At 45.0% G+C, this 14461-nt stretch overlaps 1 protein-coding gene across 12 annotated transcripts in view; it reads right to left on the bottom strand.

Moving 5' to 3' along the window:
- Positions 1–1014: 1014 nt before the first annotated feature.
- MAP7D3 (MAP7 domain containing 3) overlaps positions 1015–14461 on the bottom strand; it is a 30949-nt gene continuing 17502 nt past the window's right edge. For 3 of the 12 annotated variants that reach the window (XM_026479723.4, XM_026479719.4, XM_026479721.4), the window contains 11 exons: positions 12029–12660; positions 11353–11480; positions 10879–11081; positions 9502–9631; positions 7644–7779; positions 6542–6646; positions 5516–5569; positions 4168–4270; positions 2956–3154; positions 1803–2074; positions 1015–1248 (listed from right to left, as the gene is read on the bottom strand). In XM_026479723.4, coding sequence (XP_026335508.2) covers positions 1241–1248; positions 1803–2074; positions 2956–3154; positions 4168–4270; positions 5516–5569; positions 6542–6646; positions 7644–7779; positions 9502–9631; positions 10879–11081; positions 11353–11480; positions 12029–12660 — 1970 coding nt within the window. In that variant the 3' untranslated portion in view covers positions 1015–1240. Of the gene's footprint in view, positions 2075–2955; positions 3155–4167; positions 4271–5515; positions 5570–6541; positions 6647–7643; positions 7780–9501; positions 9632–10878; positions 11082–11352; positions 11481–12028; positions 12661–14461 lie in introns of all 12 variants that reach the window. The other 9 variants (XM_026479720.4, XM_048213555.2, XM_048213552.2 and 6 more) reach the window with 5 other exon arrangements.

Raw genomic sequence — 14461 nt, 5'->3', positions numbered from 1 at the left:
GTGTATAAAAAGAGTTTTCAAATCGAAGGCACCAAGATCTAAACCGTAACAACGGTACAGCACTCTGAACGGCCAAGAACTAAGGAACCAGAAAGGATTCCTTCCTTTTACTAATCCAGGGCTGGTGGCTAGAAAGGGACATGGGCCTGCTTGAAACTCGTTGTGATTCACCAGAAACCTCATTAACAGTAGGACTATTGTGCGTTTAAGTTTTAGTCGATGGCGTGCATAAGCAGAATCTGACAGATTTTAGGAAAGCTATTCTGTGTGCGTGTGTGCATGCGAACGTGTGTGCGCAAATGTGTATACACGTGTGTACGTGTGTAGACGTGTGTGTGCGCGCCTATCTATCACGGGGACCAAAGAATGGCACTGCTCCTGTGTTCACCTGCAGCCAGGGGTGAGGGAAAGGCAAGCAGCTCTGGCCCCACCGCCCAAGGCTGTGTACCCAAGGGCAGGCCTGGCGGGCACAAGGACCAAAGGAAGACACGCTGCCAACAACTAGGGGAATGACGCGTGCCCTGCCAGACAACAGCCAGATACTGCTTTAGGTACAATAAAAACACTGCATGTTTTTGGAAATAAACCCCCAAGGTGCACTTCAAAAAAGGTAACACTGATGAGCACGAAAGGTGCTACTGAGAGCACTTTCTAGAACCCGGAGCATTTGCGGGTGCCAGGGCCTGTGCACTCGGGTGATGGCAGAGCTAAAAACATACATACGTAATGGTAACGTGACTTAACTAGATTTTGCAACCTCCTGTTTATTTATTAGAAACCACCCAGCAAAGTTCTTGTGAGCAATCCTGAGCCCCTCACACACCCACTACGGCCCCTACGAGAGTGAACGTCCACTCTGAACTGCTAAAGTAACGTAACCATGAAACAGAATAAGCAGTGTTTTAAGACGGAAAATTCTCCTCAGTTTAGACGCTCCAGAGTGACCACTTTCGAGGGCACCCTTGCTGTGCACTCCTGCACCCTGGCTGGAAAACAAGAACGAGACAATGGCGGTTTTTACAGGAAAACAAAAATGACTCTTTACTCAGAACCCTTGCTGTTGGCAAGAGTCAAGATGATAACATGTATCTTCTGAGATATACATTAAGGTGTCTGTCTGTTCTCCCTGTTTTTGATGGTCATTTTGGTGGTGAGGTTCAAGTCAGAGGCAGAAAAATTAGGGGGTCTGGAAGTTGAGATCCACAGTAGAGGATGAATTCTCTTCTGGGCTGCGCCAAGTTTACATATCTGACCGGAGGGAAAAAAAAAAGAACAGTAGAGAAGATGCTGGTCTTACTGCCACTGGGCCCCAGCCTCTCTTCGCGGTGGGTCCAGGACCTTCGGCAACCCCTTCCCCAACCCAACGTTGCTGACACACTGGTGTCCCCAGGACCCAAGCTGCCTCTCAATTTCGAAGAAAGCCTCTTAAAGGAAAGAAAAGCAATGGCCTTTTGGTTTTGGAAAGTCAGGCTGAGACACAAAGTCAAAGGGCCGACTAACCCCGTGCCCTACACGACTGTCTGCACGCCGTGAAGCAGCTGGTGGATCAGGGGCGCTGATGAGAGCCTACTCTGTGTATCTGGTAGGAAACGCAGGGCATCGAAACTAGAATCAAGTCATTTACTCTCTCAAAACCAACTTAATGGAAGACCCTTTGATACCAACCTAGCCTTCAGACCCACCACCGTCTCCCTACTTGCCTCAAAGTTACAGGGTGCCAAGGCAGCCCTGGAAGAGCCAGAAGCAGGAGGGTTCATGGCCAACTGCCTTTCAAGCAAGGTAAAGATAGGAGGAGGCCTTACCCGATGGAGCAGGAACAGATTTGTTTTTCTTGTCGTCTAAAGGCACCGGGGGACTCTGGTGGAATGTCATGGAACCTTTCAGATGGTATTTTCGGCTATCAGGAGGGATACTGGACATAAGGGACTCTGCCTCATTTCTGATGGCAATAATTTTGTCACAGATCCACTCCTGTGCCTCTGGATATAAACTCTTGGAAGGTCCCACGGTGTTACATGTTTCACTTGCCTTTCTGGTTTTTGCTGCTCGGCTGGTCATTCTTTTGGTGGACGATCTGAAAAGAGATGCTTGGGTTAGAATCCTGACAATCCCAAAACCAAGGTTTTGTCCTGAAAGACGCTTTAGCCTTGAATGAAGTATAAGTAACTTATCCTTCCGAATCCTAGCATGGGAAGGTGGGAGGGGAACCTGGAGATCACAGAACACGCTGGTTTCCAAATTGTGTCCTGCCAAGTCCCAGGGTTCAGCAAACACTAAGCAAGGCCAGGACCAGCTGAGCACGCAGGGCTCCAGAAGTCCCGCTCCCCACTTCACGCGGATCCGGGATGCGGCCAGAACCGTGGAGTGAGGACGAACATGGCTCTCCCCGGTCCAGGGCTCCGTCCAGCCCGTCACTGCGCCTCTCGGCCCCTCATGTTCCTGTGGGCCTTGGAGGTTCACGTCTTTTTAGGCAATCCCCGGGGAGCCTTCCTAAGAATCTATTCCCACGCTTCCACCCTAACTTCTGATCCTCAGTTTCCCCACATGTAAAATGACATCCATACTGAAGTCAGAGTTGCAATGAGCATCAGAACAGGCAACATCAAACACCTGGTATACAGCAGTCACTCAACGCTCCCCCTCTCAGATTTTATGACCAAACGCTAACTAGTGTGCACAAAAGCACAGCTTAGAGCCGGATGTATCTGGTTTGAATGTGGGCTCTGCCCTATCACAATGGGATGTTGGGCAAATAAGGCCCGTCATCTCTCCGTGCCTCAGTTTCCTCGTCTGTAAAAGTGAAGATGATAGCCCTTACCTAGCAAGGCTGCTGTGGGGATCAGTTTATTTCTGGAAGTACTGGACACAGTGCTTGGTACAAACTAAGGGCTCAGTCAATAATCTCATGTATGACTCCCACCAAGTTTATTCTGATAAGCTCGCTGAGTGACTCACCTGGTACCCCTCGCCTGAGCCAAGGGGTCTTTCGCACTTTTTTGTCTGAAGTTTTTCATGTCGCCATTAAAAAATGTTTTTGTCTCTCTACAGACTTGGCCAGAAGTGGCGTCTAAAAACACCAGCTTGGGAGTGTTCTTCTTCATGTTTTTAAAATGTGTTTTGAGTTTTGTGGATGAATCCATGCCATTTATAAAGGCTTGGAAAACAAAAGGAAGAAGATTAAAACTGGAGTTTCGATAACGAAGGCAACAGAAGGCGAGGGCTGTGATGGTGGTGGGCCAGGGCACAGCGGCCGCCTACAGGCAGGGAGGGCCATGCAGCAGGGTTGTGGGGTGCAGGGTGCCGCCCGGCGCACAGGCCTGCTCGGGCCTCAAAGCACAAAGGGGCCGCCTCTGAGGAACCTGCCCTCCTACCTCTGCCAGGCGAGAGTGTAGGCTGGGGGGCAGCAGCAGCAGGCTTCTTACCCCTCGTCCTGACTAGCCACCTGGCCGATCCCGCCTCTTCTTTTAGCCTCGATGCTAGTGCTACCTCCTACCTTCACCTTTCCTCAGCGCCCAAAGCCGACCCTGCGCCTGGCCTAGCTCCTACTGCTCTGTTCTCACTGCACCTGGGCCAACCAGATGGTGGCGGTAACACGGTGAGCTCCTCTGTTTCGCCACAGGCTCCCTGGACGCTGCTCTCTGACTCGCATGTTCGTTTCTGCTCGTGGGCTAGAGAGTGCCTAGTACTGCTGCCATAAAGTGGTCCCTACCCGCGAGGGACTCGGCCACTCATTTCAGAGGGCTCTCAGATCGCGGCAGGTGTCACACTTCTCTCAGGGAGGTGGGACGCGGAATTCCACCTGTGCTCAGTCATGGAGGCCGCACAAGGCCGGGAGCTAGGAAATGCTCACATTCGGGTAAGAGCTACCACCTACCGCCTAACAGAACACGCTATACAAGGATAACGACCACCACCATAGTGGGCTTTCCCCAGAGCAGTCTGGGCGTCAGGCCCTATCCTTAGCACGACATGGATCAGCTCATTGCAATCTTGTGCTACCGTAGGAGGACCACATTAGCTTCCCCTTTTTCAGGTAGGAAAACTGAGTACAGAGAGGTTCAGTAAGTTGCCCAAAGCCACACAGCTCAGCAGCAGAGGAGCCCCTAGATGAACCCAGACAGTCCAACTCCTACACAGTGACTAGCAGAACTCAGAAGGCGAGCAAACCTGATGGGTGCAGGTCATCGAAGGAACCGTCGTCACTGTCCGACTCGTCCTCGTCGTCCGCCTCGTCCTCCTCATATGTGGTATCCACAAATGGTTCTGCAGCCTAGGATGAGAAAAGTCATGAATACATCTAATATTCCGTCAGCCTGACTTGGCTGTTTCAAAGAAAACAGGTTTCATGCTGGACTGATTGATGGCTATTTTTCATCATTTCAATTAAAAGGTAAAAAATCTAACCTCTTTGGCCCCAAGACTACAGGGGACAGAACAGGTGGCCCTAGTTGTGTCTTCCAGTTAGGGAAAGACATTCAACAATGAAAGACTTCCCCAAGTGGGAGCCAGGGGGGCCACGGCTTTGGGTTGGCATGGGGCCTCTGCCTGCTCAGAGTCCAAACCAAGCCAAGGTAGGGCCAACTGATGAACAGCTAAAAAAAAATTCTTGGCTACCTCTTGAGAGGAAACTTCTCAGGCCAGTGAGCTAAATGATCTTTCAGATGGTGACTTGCTGCACTTTCCAAAAACGACATTTGTATTCTAAATTTTCATGATATGAATGACCACACTGGGGAACTGGAAAGAGCTAAAATACCAGTCTGGTAGCACAAAGGGTAAAGGGCATAGAATTTGGAGGGAAAAGGCCTTAGAGGCATGGGATACCTCAAACGACAGGATGCTGGGGTAAACGAATACTTGTGAGATTGACCCCAAAAAGCACTTACCGTAGAGGAAAATGAACTTCTGTTCGTCAAAAGGCATTACAAGAGTATGAAGCCAACTACAGCAATACCTACGCATGTGCAGGGCCCATAAGCAGAGGAGGTAAAAACCACACATCAGCAAGAAGGAGGCCAGCCACCAAACAGAAACACGGACGACGGATTTGACAAGGCACTTCACCAAAGCAGATCTCCAAATGGCCAAAAAGCAGATGAAAAGGCACTCGAGTTCATTAATCATCAAAAACTACTGATCAACTCGGTAGTGTGCAAATTAAGAACTTCTATGCAGCAGCAGACCGCGCACTAAGACAGGCCGCGCAAGGGCAGAAGATATATGCAGCACAAAGGAGCAAGCAAGTGGTAGCATCCAGAGCAGCTGAAGAACCGCACGTGAGTGAGAAAAAGACAAGTATCAACCCAAAGGCTTTGGGCACAGATCCTAACAAGCGTCTCACACAAGAAAAAACAGGACAGCTAATTAAAGATAGAATGTGCTCCACCTCTTTCATCATCAGGGACATGCGAGCGTGATGCTTGAGTTACCACCAGACTGGCAAAAATGGAAAAGTCGGCAAGAAGGTGAAGCGACAGGAATTCTTACGCACTGCTGGTAGGGACACATAGACTACCTTTGAGGCATTCGAATCTGTCTTTCTTGTCCGCTTCATAATTTCCTCAATTCTCTATTTAAAGGAAAATAAAAATTCAAACATGAAAACAGATTAAAAACAAACCAGCGGTCCTGAAGAAGTTGATTACTTCCATTTTCCACAAGCAGATGCATCAGGACTGCTCCCAAGCCACAGATTTCACCACCTTGAGACCTTGGGGCAGCCGCCGGGGTCCTCCCAGTCCCAGTGGCAGTCACCCAGAAAACATCTGGAGTGCTAGCAGCTATACTTGCCATCTTAACACAGAATCCCAATTACCTTTCACCCCTAATTTTGTAGACTTAGAAATTCATTACTTAAAAGCACATACTATTGCAAACCCGTTAGGACTTTTTATCGTTTTAGTCTGAACAGACCATGACTGAAGTGGGTATTAACAAAAAGAATGCACCCCAATGATGTGACACTGTCAGAAGTCTGTGACTGCAAAGAGCACACACAAAGGAGAGAGAGAATTTTCTCCCCGGTGCACACCTGGCCTCCTCAGGCTGACCTATCTCCCAACAGAGAGGCCTTGCAGTCTGAACTGGGGCCTCCTCTCATCCCAAATGAGCCCAATGAGTTGCACAAAGTGAGGTCCCACCTTACAAACAGCCTGCACCTCGGCCTTTGAGAGAAGCCTGCACCTGCTGCTCCCTCCCACTGAGTTCCTGGTTTCCAGCCCAGGCCAGAAGAAACTAACTTCCACCAACCCCTCCCATGACCAGAGTGACTCCGTTCAAAGGAGCTTTGTTCCCAGAGGTTTGTGATATTGAGGTGTCACTGTACTGGTCACCAGCGGTCTGTGATGGAGAGGTAAGGTCAATAAGAGGAGACCCTTCTACGTATGAAGGGTGAGATCCCTGGATAAGGAAGAAGAGAGTTGCAGTGGGAAGCACCAGAGGCAAGCACACCACTTACTTGTGATTTTGAAGAACACGTTTTGATATCATGTACCCAACGTTATTTTCGAAACGAACCAAACTCCCAAAACAGAAAGAGTACCTTTTTTCTCTCTAATCTCTCCTGCAAATTCTGTAACATAATTCTCTCCTGTTCCTTCTTGCGTTTGTCAGCCTCCTCCTGAGCTTTTATTTTGGCGTCCCCTTTCTAGAAAATTTGCATAAAAATACCACTCTCAATATATGAGTGATAACTGAGAACAAAAGCTGAAAAAGTTAAATAGTTAAAGGTTATCCAGCATGAAAGAACGTAACCTGATTGACAGTACCTATACACACGACATCCACAAATTCTGTTTCCAAAGCATTAGCTAAAAATGCACAAAACCAGGCTATCGCCTTGAGGATTTAGAAGCCATGTCGGTCCCCTCCAGGACCCTCAGGGTTACCGCTGCAGCACAATGGTCATCAGGCCACTACAGCTGCAAAGGGAGTGATTATGTAGCTATCCATTAACACAGCAACAGGAGCCACAAGTCTTACGCCTTTCAACAGCACTGAGAGGATCCTTAAAGGAAGCTTCCCGAGGAATGCAAATGCACACAACCACTTATGCAACATACAACTAATCTTATTAAGGGATATACTAAAACTGGAATATTAAATAGGCTGTGTTAGTAATTCAAACTGAGTATAGTCCAAGCTCAGTTTATGGATTTATTTACCAGATGATTTGAATTTGCATGGGTGAGACATTCTTACTGGGGAATTGGAGGACTTTAAACTTTTAGAGGCATTCATAATTTTTATCGTCTCTGTTGGGGGGTATGTGGAGTGCAGCTGTGTGTGTCGCCACAGAGCGCAGGATTGGGAAAACACATGGGACATTTAATCTGTGTGAGCAATGGCACTTCCTGAAACCAAGCTGCAATGTTGTTTATGTAGACAAAGTAAAAAACTACTAATTTATAATTCTCAGCTTTCTACTTCTGTTTCACTTGGAAAATATTCTAGGATTTTGCCACGGGTAGCTGGGAATGACTTGTAGCAGCGCTGGGTAGCAGCTAGGCTACAGTGGCAAAATGCGGCCAGAGAAGGCAACATTTGTTCACCATCTTTCTTGGAGAAACGGATTTTTGCCTTGGGTTTCCAATGAATTTTAGAATCTGGTTCTCAACCCCTGATAAAGTGGAGAGCCAGCAAACCTGCAGTAGCACTTTCTGGTCTTCTGGATCTGGACAGTCTTTCTTCTTTATTTCCTTCTGTTGTTGCTCATCTTCCACTTTCAAGAATTCTTCTTGTTGGCCTTCTACTGCTTTCTCTGCTACGTCCTTCACTTTGCTAATGACACAGCACATTTAAACAACTCTTAGTATTTGTCTCAGTCTCTACCACATATAGCTTGCAGTAGTACGTACATTTTTTAAGTCATCTCTATCTCTAACATGGGGCTCGAACTCACAACCCCGAGATCAAGAGTCGCATGCTCCACTGAGACAGCCAGGTGCCCCCTGTACATGCATTCTTAAAAGATTTATTTACTTATTTCAGAGAGAGAGAAAGAGACACTGAGCCACACAGGTGTGCGCATGAGTCGGGGGAGGGACAGAGGGAGAGGGAGAGAGAAAATCCCAAGCAGGCTCCATGCTCAGCACAGAGCCCGACTCAGGGCTGAGATCTGACCTGAGCTGAACCCAAGAGTCAGATGCTCAACTGAGCCACCCAGGTGCCCCTGTACATTTATTTTATAGTGAAACTACTTATGTGTCTGCTTTTCCCTCTGACCCTCTCCCCTCTCGTGCTAACTCCCTCTCTCTCAAATAAATACATATAATCTTCGAGAGTGAGCACGCACCCATGCAAGTGGGGCGCCGAGGGAGAGGGAAAGAAGCAGACTCCCCACTGAGCCTGAAGCAGGGCTCAAGGCTGGGCTTGACGCAGGGCCTGATGCCACGACCCCGAAATCATGACCCGAGTCAAAACCAGGAGCCAGACGCTCAACAGATGGAGCCACCCAGGTGCCCCAATTATACCCTTTTTAAATGGGGGAAACTAGCTCTTGGTAGTAGAAAAAGATTTTTATCAATTAGTGGGCTACCCTGCATTTTAAAAGTTGAGAGAAAGAATGGCACTCCTTAACTGTGTTAAACACATGGAACCCTCCAAAAGGCTTCACTGTAGTCATGTTCACACCCAATCTCACACATGATAATTTAAAGGAGGGTCTGGTGGTGCCCAGAGGGAAGCCCATCCACACTGACCAGTGTGCAGGGCTTTGAAAATGTTAAATGAGCTGTTAAAGCAATGAATGATGTTCTTCAAGTTAACATGTTGTGTCTGCTATTCACAACATCCCCTTCTTTCTTCCAAACCCATATAAAGTGTACTGGAAGCATGTGACTGCATTCTGAACACTTACTACTTAAAAACAAACTCAGGACTGTAGTTACTCTGTGCAGGCAGTGGACAGAGCTTCACAGTCCAGGGCCCTAAATCAAGCAAGCCTCCAGACTGAGGGTCAAGAAACCCTGAAATGGAGTTAGAATGAACCCAAGTGTACATGAGGTTTGCTGCCCACAGGAAAGCCTTCCGGCAAGGACTGATGAATTGAGGTGTCACAAATGTCACTGGAAAGCACCCCTAGCAAAACACGAGGAAGGACGCTTTCCAGGTTTACAAATTCAGAAGTTACAAAAGACTTCTGAAACAAAGAAAGGGGCTGACCACAGTGAATGCCCACAGAAACGGTCTGGCGTGATCGCTCGGGTGTTCCTGCTGAGCTATGGGACCCTGACCCAAGTGCTGGTCTCCTTACGCATCTGTATGCACGATGCATGGCTACCCCAGACGACTACACCATCCTCTACAGACCAGCATCCTCTCTGCTGGAGATGCTTCCCACATTCGTTTCAAAGCCAACAAGTCATTTCTGATTCACGCTAAAGAAAAAGTCAGTTACTCTTTGATTATTGATAATACATCTAATCTGAAGGTACATTTTGACTTTCGAAATCTGGGCCCCGGTCAAGACAGAAAGTATAGAAAGAGTAGGTTTGTGCTGACCTTTGCTCCCTCTCCTTTTGTATTCTTTCTTCTTTTTCTCTTTGTTCACGAGCAAGCCTTCGTTTTTCTGCCAAAATTTTTGTTGCCTCCTTGGCATTCATAGTCCCTGGTGTGCTTTTATTACCAGACTCTAGTTGAAATCAACACGTAAAACAGTTAGCTTAGGGAACTTAACCTCCTTAAGTCCAAGGCGCAAGACAACCAACAACATTAAAAACCCAAACAATATGCACACGGTCTAAAATTTCTAAGTAACTAGCAACCTGTAAGTAAGTGGTTAAAGAACAGATGTGGTTCAAAACCCCAAACCCACTCCCAATAACAGAAGTAGCCGTTTGTCTCTTTTTAATAACTACTTGCTCCAAAATGAAATAATGTCCTCCCACTTTGGTTTAGCCATTTTGAGATATCTGACTGAACTGACCTGATGGGGAGAAAGATTAAGATACACTGAATATAGAGGAAGACAAACTTATGCTTGGTCTAGGAGCATATACTTGACTAAACAAAAATATATACAGCATGCATTTTGAAATTTGTGCATAATTTTTACTAAATAATTACTGTTTAGATGAACATAGGTAATAGTATATTATATCTGATTGATCACATGGAAGCATACTGTAATATTTCAGTCCACATGACTACTTTAAATAAATCACATATGACGAGGATCTTAAGACATCAGGAATGAATAATTTGTAATAAACATTATTTCTGTGATAAAATAAATCACTGTGGAGATCTTTCAAAAAGAAAAATTTACTAGTGTATTTAAAATGTTATGGTCCATGTATGGAAATGCCCATCAACTCTCGATGGACACCTGCTCAGCCACAAATGGCCAGATGTGCTCTCTCCAAGGACGGACGCCTTAAGGCCATTCACTATCAAAGCGGGAAGGGACCCCAGGGATCACCTAGAGCAATGAGCTCATCCAACCAGTGCTTTTTTGTGTTTTTAAGGTTTATTTGAGGGGAGGGGGGCAGGGGAAAGAGAGAGAGAGAATCCCAAGCAAACTCCATGCTGGGTGCAGAGCCTCACACGGGGCTCAATCTCACAACCCAGAGATCAAGACCAGAGCCCAAACCAAGAGACAGGTGCTTAACTGCCTGTGCCACCCAGGTGCCCCCCAACCAGTACTTTTAACATCAGTTCCAAAAATGGATTTTCCAAAACAACAAGGGGGTGGGTTTGAGTGAGAAGCTCTGGCAAGGAAAAGTAAACAGTGTGCCAATGATTGGTTAAACTCTTTATCAAAAGAAGGCTCACTCCCTAAAGTTCTCAGAATTGGGGAATAAAACAAAGGTGACCATTCCCAAACTACCTTAAGATTTTCCGTGTTGCCAAAATAAAGTTCGTAGTAAAGGAACTTACCCTCACAGATCATCTGTTTTTGGCTCACAGCCTCAGAGCTGTTGGCAGTTTTAGGCACTCCTTCTCTTTTCTTTCCAAGAGCACCTAATGCATTTTGTGTCAACAGGCTACGCTGAACAGGGATTATTTTATAGGAAAGAGAAGACTGTGACTGTTTTGACATGATGGGTGATGGTGATGGGGGGCGATTCTTCTGCATTTGCCTGCCAGGAAAAAGTAACCGTGAATGGGGGAAATCTGATATGGTTTTGTAATAGACAGGTGCTAATTAGTTTATAATTTGCCACTTCATAAAATATAACGTCTTGATATTATGAGATAATATTTTATGATAGGGATAAATCCATTTTTAAAGGTTTTTTCTCTTTATATTTACTTTATGACGCATATGACATTATTTCATTTATGAAACACTGATGTGAAATTAATCCTGGTAAAATACCTATCAGGAACAGTTGCAAATAAGCTACTTACTTAACACTGATGGGAGAAGGCGGACGCCACCCACTTGCAGGAGACGATGGCCATTTATAACACGGTATGTGCGATGATGGGCGTTTCTTGGTAGCAGGGTTTGAGGCCTGTTTGTCCATTTCTGATTTCTGTGCAGAGCAACATAATCAGATTAAGAAATTAGCATTTACCTTACTGCGGCTGGCTTTTTTAAGATAAAAATACCCTGAATATAATACAATTATAGCTCCTTAAAGTCCCCATTTCCTTTTCAAGCATGAGAATTAGGTACAGATATATTCTTCTAGACTAGTAATTCAGATTACAAAATTCAAGGTCACAGGAATAATTATCTTAAAACATCTTTCACTTTAAAATCTAATTCTATTTCTAAATCCTGATTAAAAGGTTTGCAGCATTTCTCAAAAAAACCTTTTCTTCAGTTTAGAAACAGTTCATGTAACAGTTACTCCCTGCTACTAAAACTGAACTAATATTCCAGCTTTGAGGGGAAACTGTACAACAGATATCAGAGAATTTTCAATCATTAAAGAAAGTCACCCTATTTTACTAATTTCATTACAGAATGCTATAAATATTAAGTTGCTTATGTTGTGAAACCTGACCTATCATAACCTACACAACTAAATATACAGATTTTAACAGAAAATCTGTCAATAAAAGACACCTGACAAACCTGTGGAGAGTCTCTCACTTTCACCTTGGAAGATGTTCCCGTGCCCACCTCGGGGGATGCCTTGGGGGACGCTTCCACACTTTCTTTGGGGAGTGCCTTCACACTAGCCTCAGGCGACGCTTCCACACTGGCCTCAGATGACGCTTCCATGCTCACATCAGGGGACGCTTCCATGCTCACCTCAGGAGACGAGTCCAGGCTCACCTCCGGGGACGGGTCCACGCTCACCTCGGGGGACGACGGGTCCACGCTCGCCTCGAGGGACGATGGGTCCACGCTCACCTCGAGGGACACGTCCACGCTCACTTCAGGTGACGTTTCCATGCTCTCAGGGAGTGCTTCCATACCTGCTTCACGTGATGCTTCCACACTCCCTTCAGGAGACCCTTCGACGCTCGCCTCGGGGGCCGCTTCCACACTGGCCTCGGGGGCCGCTTCCACGCTCGCCTCGGGGGTTGCCTCCACAGTCACGTGGGGGGCCGCTTCTATGTTCGCCTTGGGGAGTGCTTCCACCTTCTCCCGGGGAAGCCCCGCCACTGCTGACTTGCGGAGCACGGTGGTACTCTTCAATTCGTCACTGCTGTGGCTACGCAAGGGCATGTTCATATGCTGTATTAAAGTATTGTGGGTGCCTGTGGGTGAATGAGGACAGAATGAAACTGCATACACTCAGAAACCGGACAAGACAGAAACGTACCACGTAACAGTATAAGAGAAAAAAGAGAGACCATGTGTTCATTAGTAAACTACAGGGATTACCCACAACACAGAAGTGTTTAGTGAAATGGAACCCAGACATGCGACAGAAGCATCGCGAAGTTGCTACCTCAGAAGTGCCACCATTAAGAAGTATTGTGAAAGCAACAGTCCACTACAGGTGAAAAGAAGATGCTTCTCCAAAGTTGATGTTTGCAATAAGCCATTTCTCTTTTAATCATACTATAGTTTCAAATGATTTTCATAACACATTACAAAATACTCAACACTTTTAAAAAAGTAATATAAAGCAATTTCACCAGGGCCAGAGATCTTACCATTACAAGTGCTTATGTAAGAAACTCCATATATGACTATTTTAATGTAAAAAAAGAGCACTTTCTCTCACCCATAATAAAAACTATAATAAGACATTAATCAGAATGAGCTAGATTTTCAAGGTCTCTTCCAGCTTTAACAATCTAAATATTTTTTGCCTAATAAATGGATAAAATTGGTAATACTCAGTACCAGCAAACGAGGAAGAAAGTGAAAATACCTATGTTGAGAACCAGGCAGCCCCACACTGCTGGTGGATCTGTATATGCTCCTGCTAGGGGGGATTGGGGCAATAAGGTATCAAAAGCCATTACAAAGGACATACTCTTTGTTCCCACAATTTTACTTCAAGATCTATTCTTAGGAAAAAAATCAGACATGAAAAGATATGTAATAATAAGGTTACTTATAGGATTACTGATAATATTGAACCAGTTAAAACTATAATCCAAATATTCAACAGGAAATTTAGAAAATACTAAAGCAGTCATTCACAGTAATAATATATAATTTCTGGACATAGAAAATGATATATATATATATACTTTTTTAAAAAGATTTTATTTATTTGAGAGCACCTGCACAGACAGGGTGGCAGGGCAGAGGAAGAGGGACAAGGAGACTCCCCATTGAGTGGGGAGCCCAAGGCAGGGCTGGATCCCAGGACCCAGAGATCATGACCTGAGCCGAAGTCAGATGCTTAACCAACTGAGCCACCCAGGTGACCCCAGAAAATGGTATATGTTGAGTTTAGACAAAAGCATATCAAAAACACAAAAATAGGTTATAATCCCATTTTGTGAAGAAAACATAAAATATTCAGTTACCAGTGAGTTACTGGGATAATAATAAATCATATTTAATATTTTTTCTACACTAAATATTTATTGCTTATATAATAAAGAGAAGTGAATATTTTTTTAGAAAGTATTTGGTGGTAGCTTTTGTAAGACTTGGTAAATTTGTCACCTCTTCTTTAAATCTGGGTGGTAAACTTTTACAGGATCTCATCAAATAATCAAAATAGAACAGATTACCAAAGACTGACTACTCATGAATAAACAATTTGACTGACTTAAATGTTATTTTTTAGTCCCCCACTTTTGGTGGATAAAGTACTTTATTTACATATCTGTATGTGCCTAAACAGTCACATTATTTAACACTGACAATTTGTGCTACAAAAATATATTAACTATAGCTACAGAAATTTAAGATAAAATATTACATTTTTATGGAAATAACAGATTATTAAACAAGAGTGAAAGTTAATACAAGAAATATCTTACAGAAGACTGGGGGAAGACTGGTAGAAAATAATCTGACATACATATAATGGGGCAAAAACAAAGTCAGGAAGGAATCTGAACCAAAAGTAGCTGCACTACCAGAAAGTCT

Source organism: Ursus arctos, chromosome X (genome assembly GCF_023065955.2).
Source record: "Ursus arctos isolate Adak ecotype North America chromosome X, UrsArc2.0, whole genome shotgun sequence".
Classification (NCBI taxonomy): Eukaryota; Metazoa; Chordata; class Mammalia; order Carnivora; family Ursidae; genus Ursus; species Ursus arctos.
Note: the sequence above shows the minus strand (reverse complement) of the source record. Positions and strands in the feature narration are given on the sequence as shown.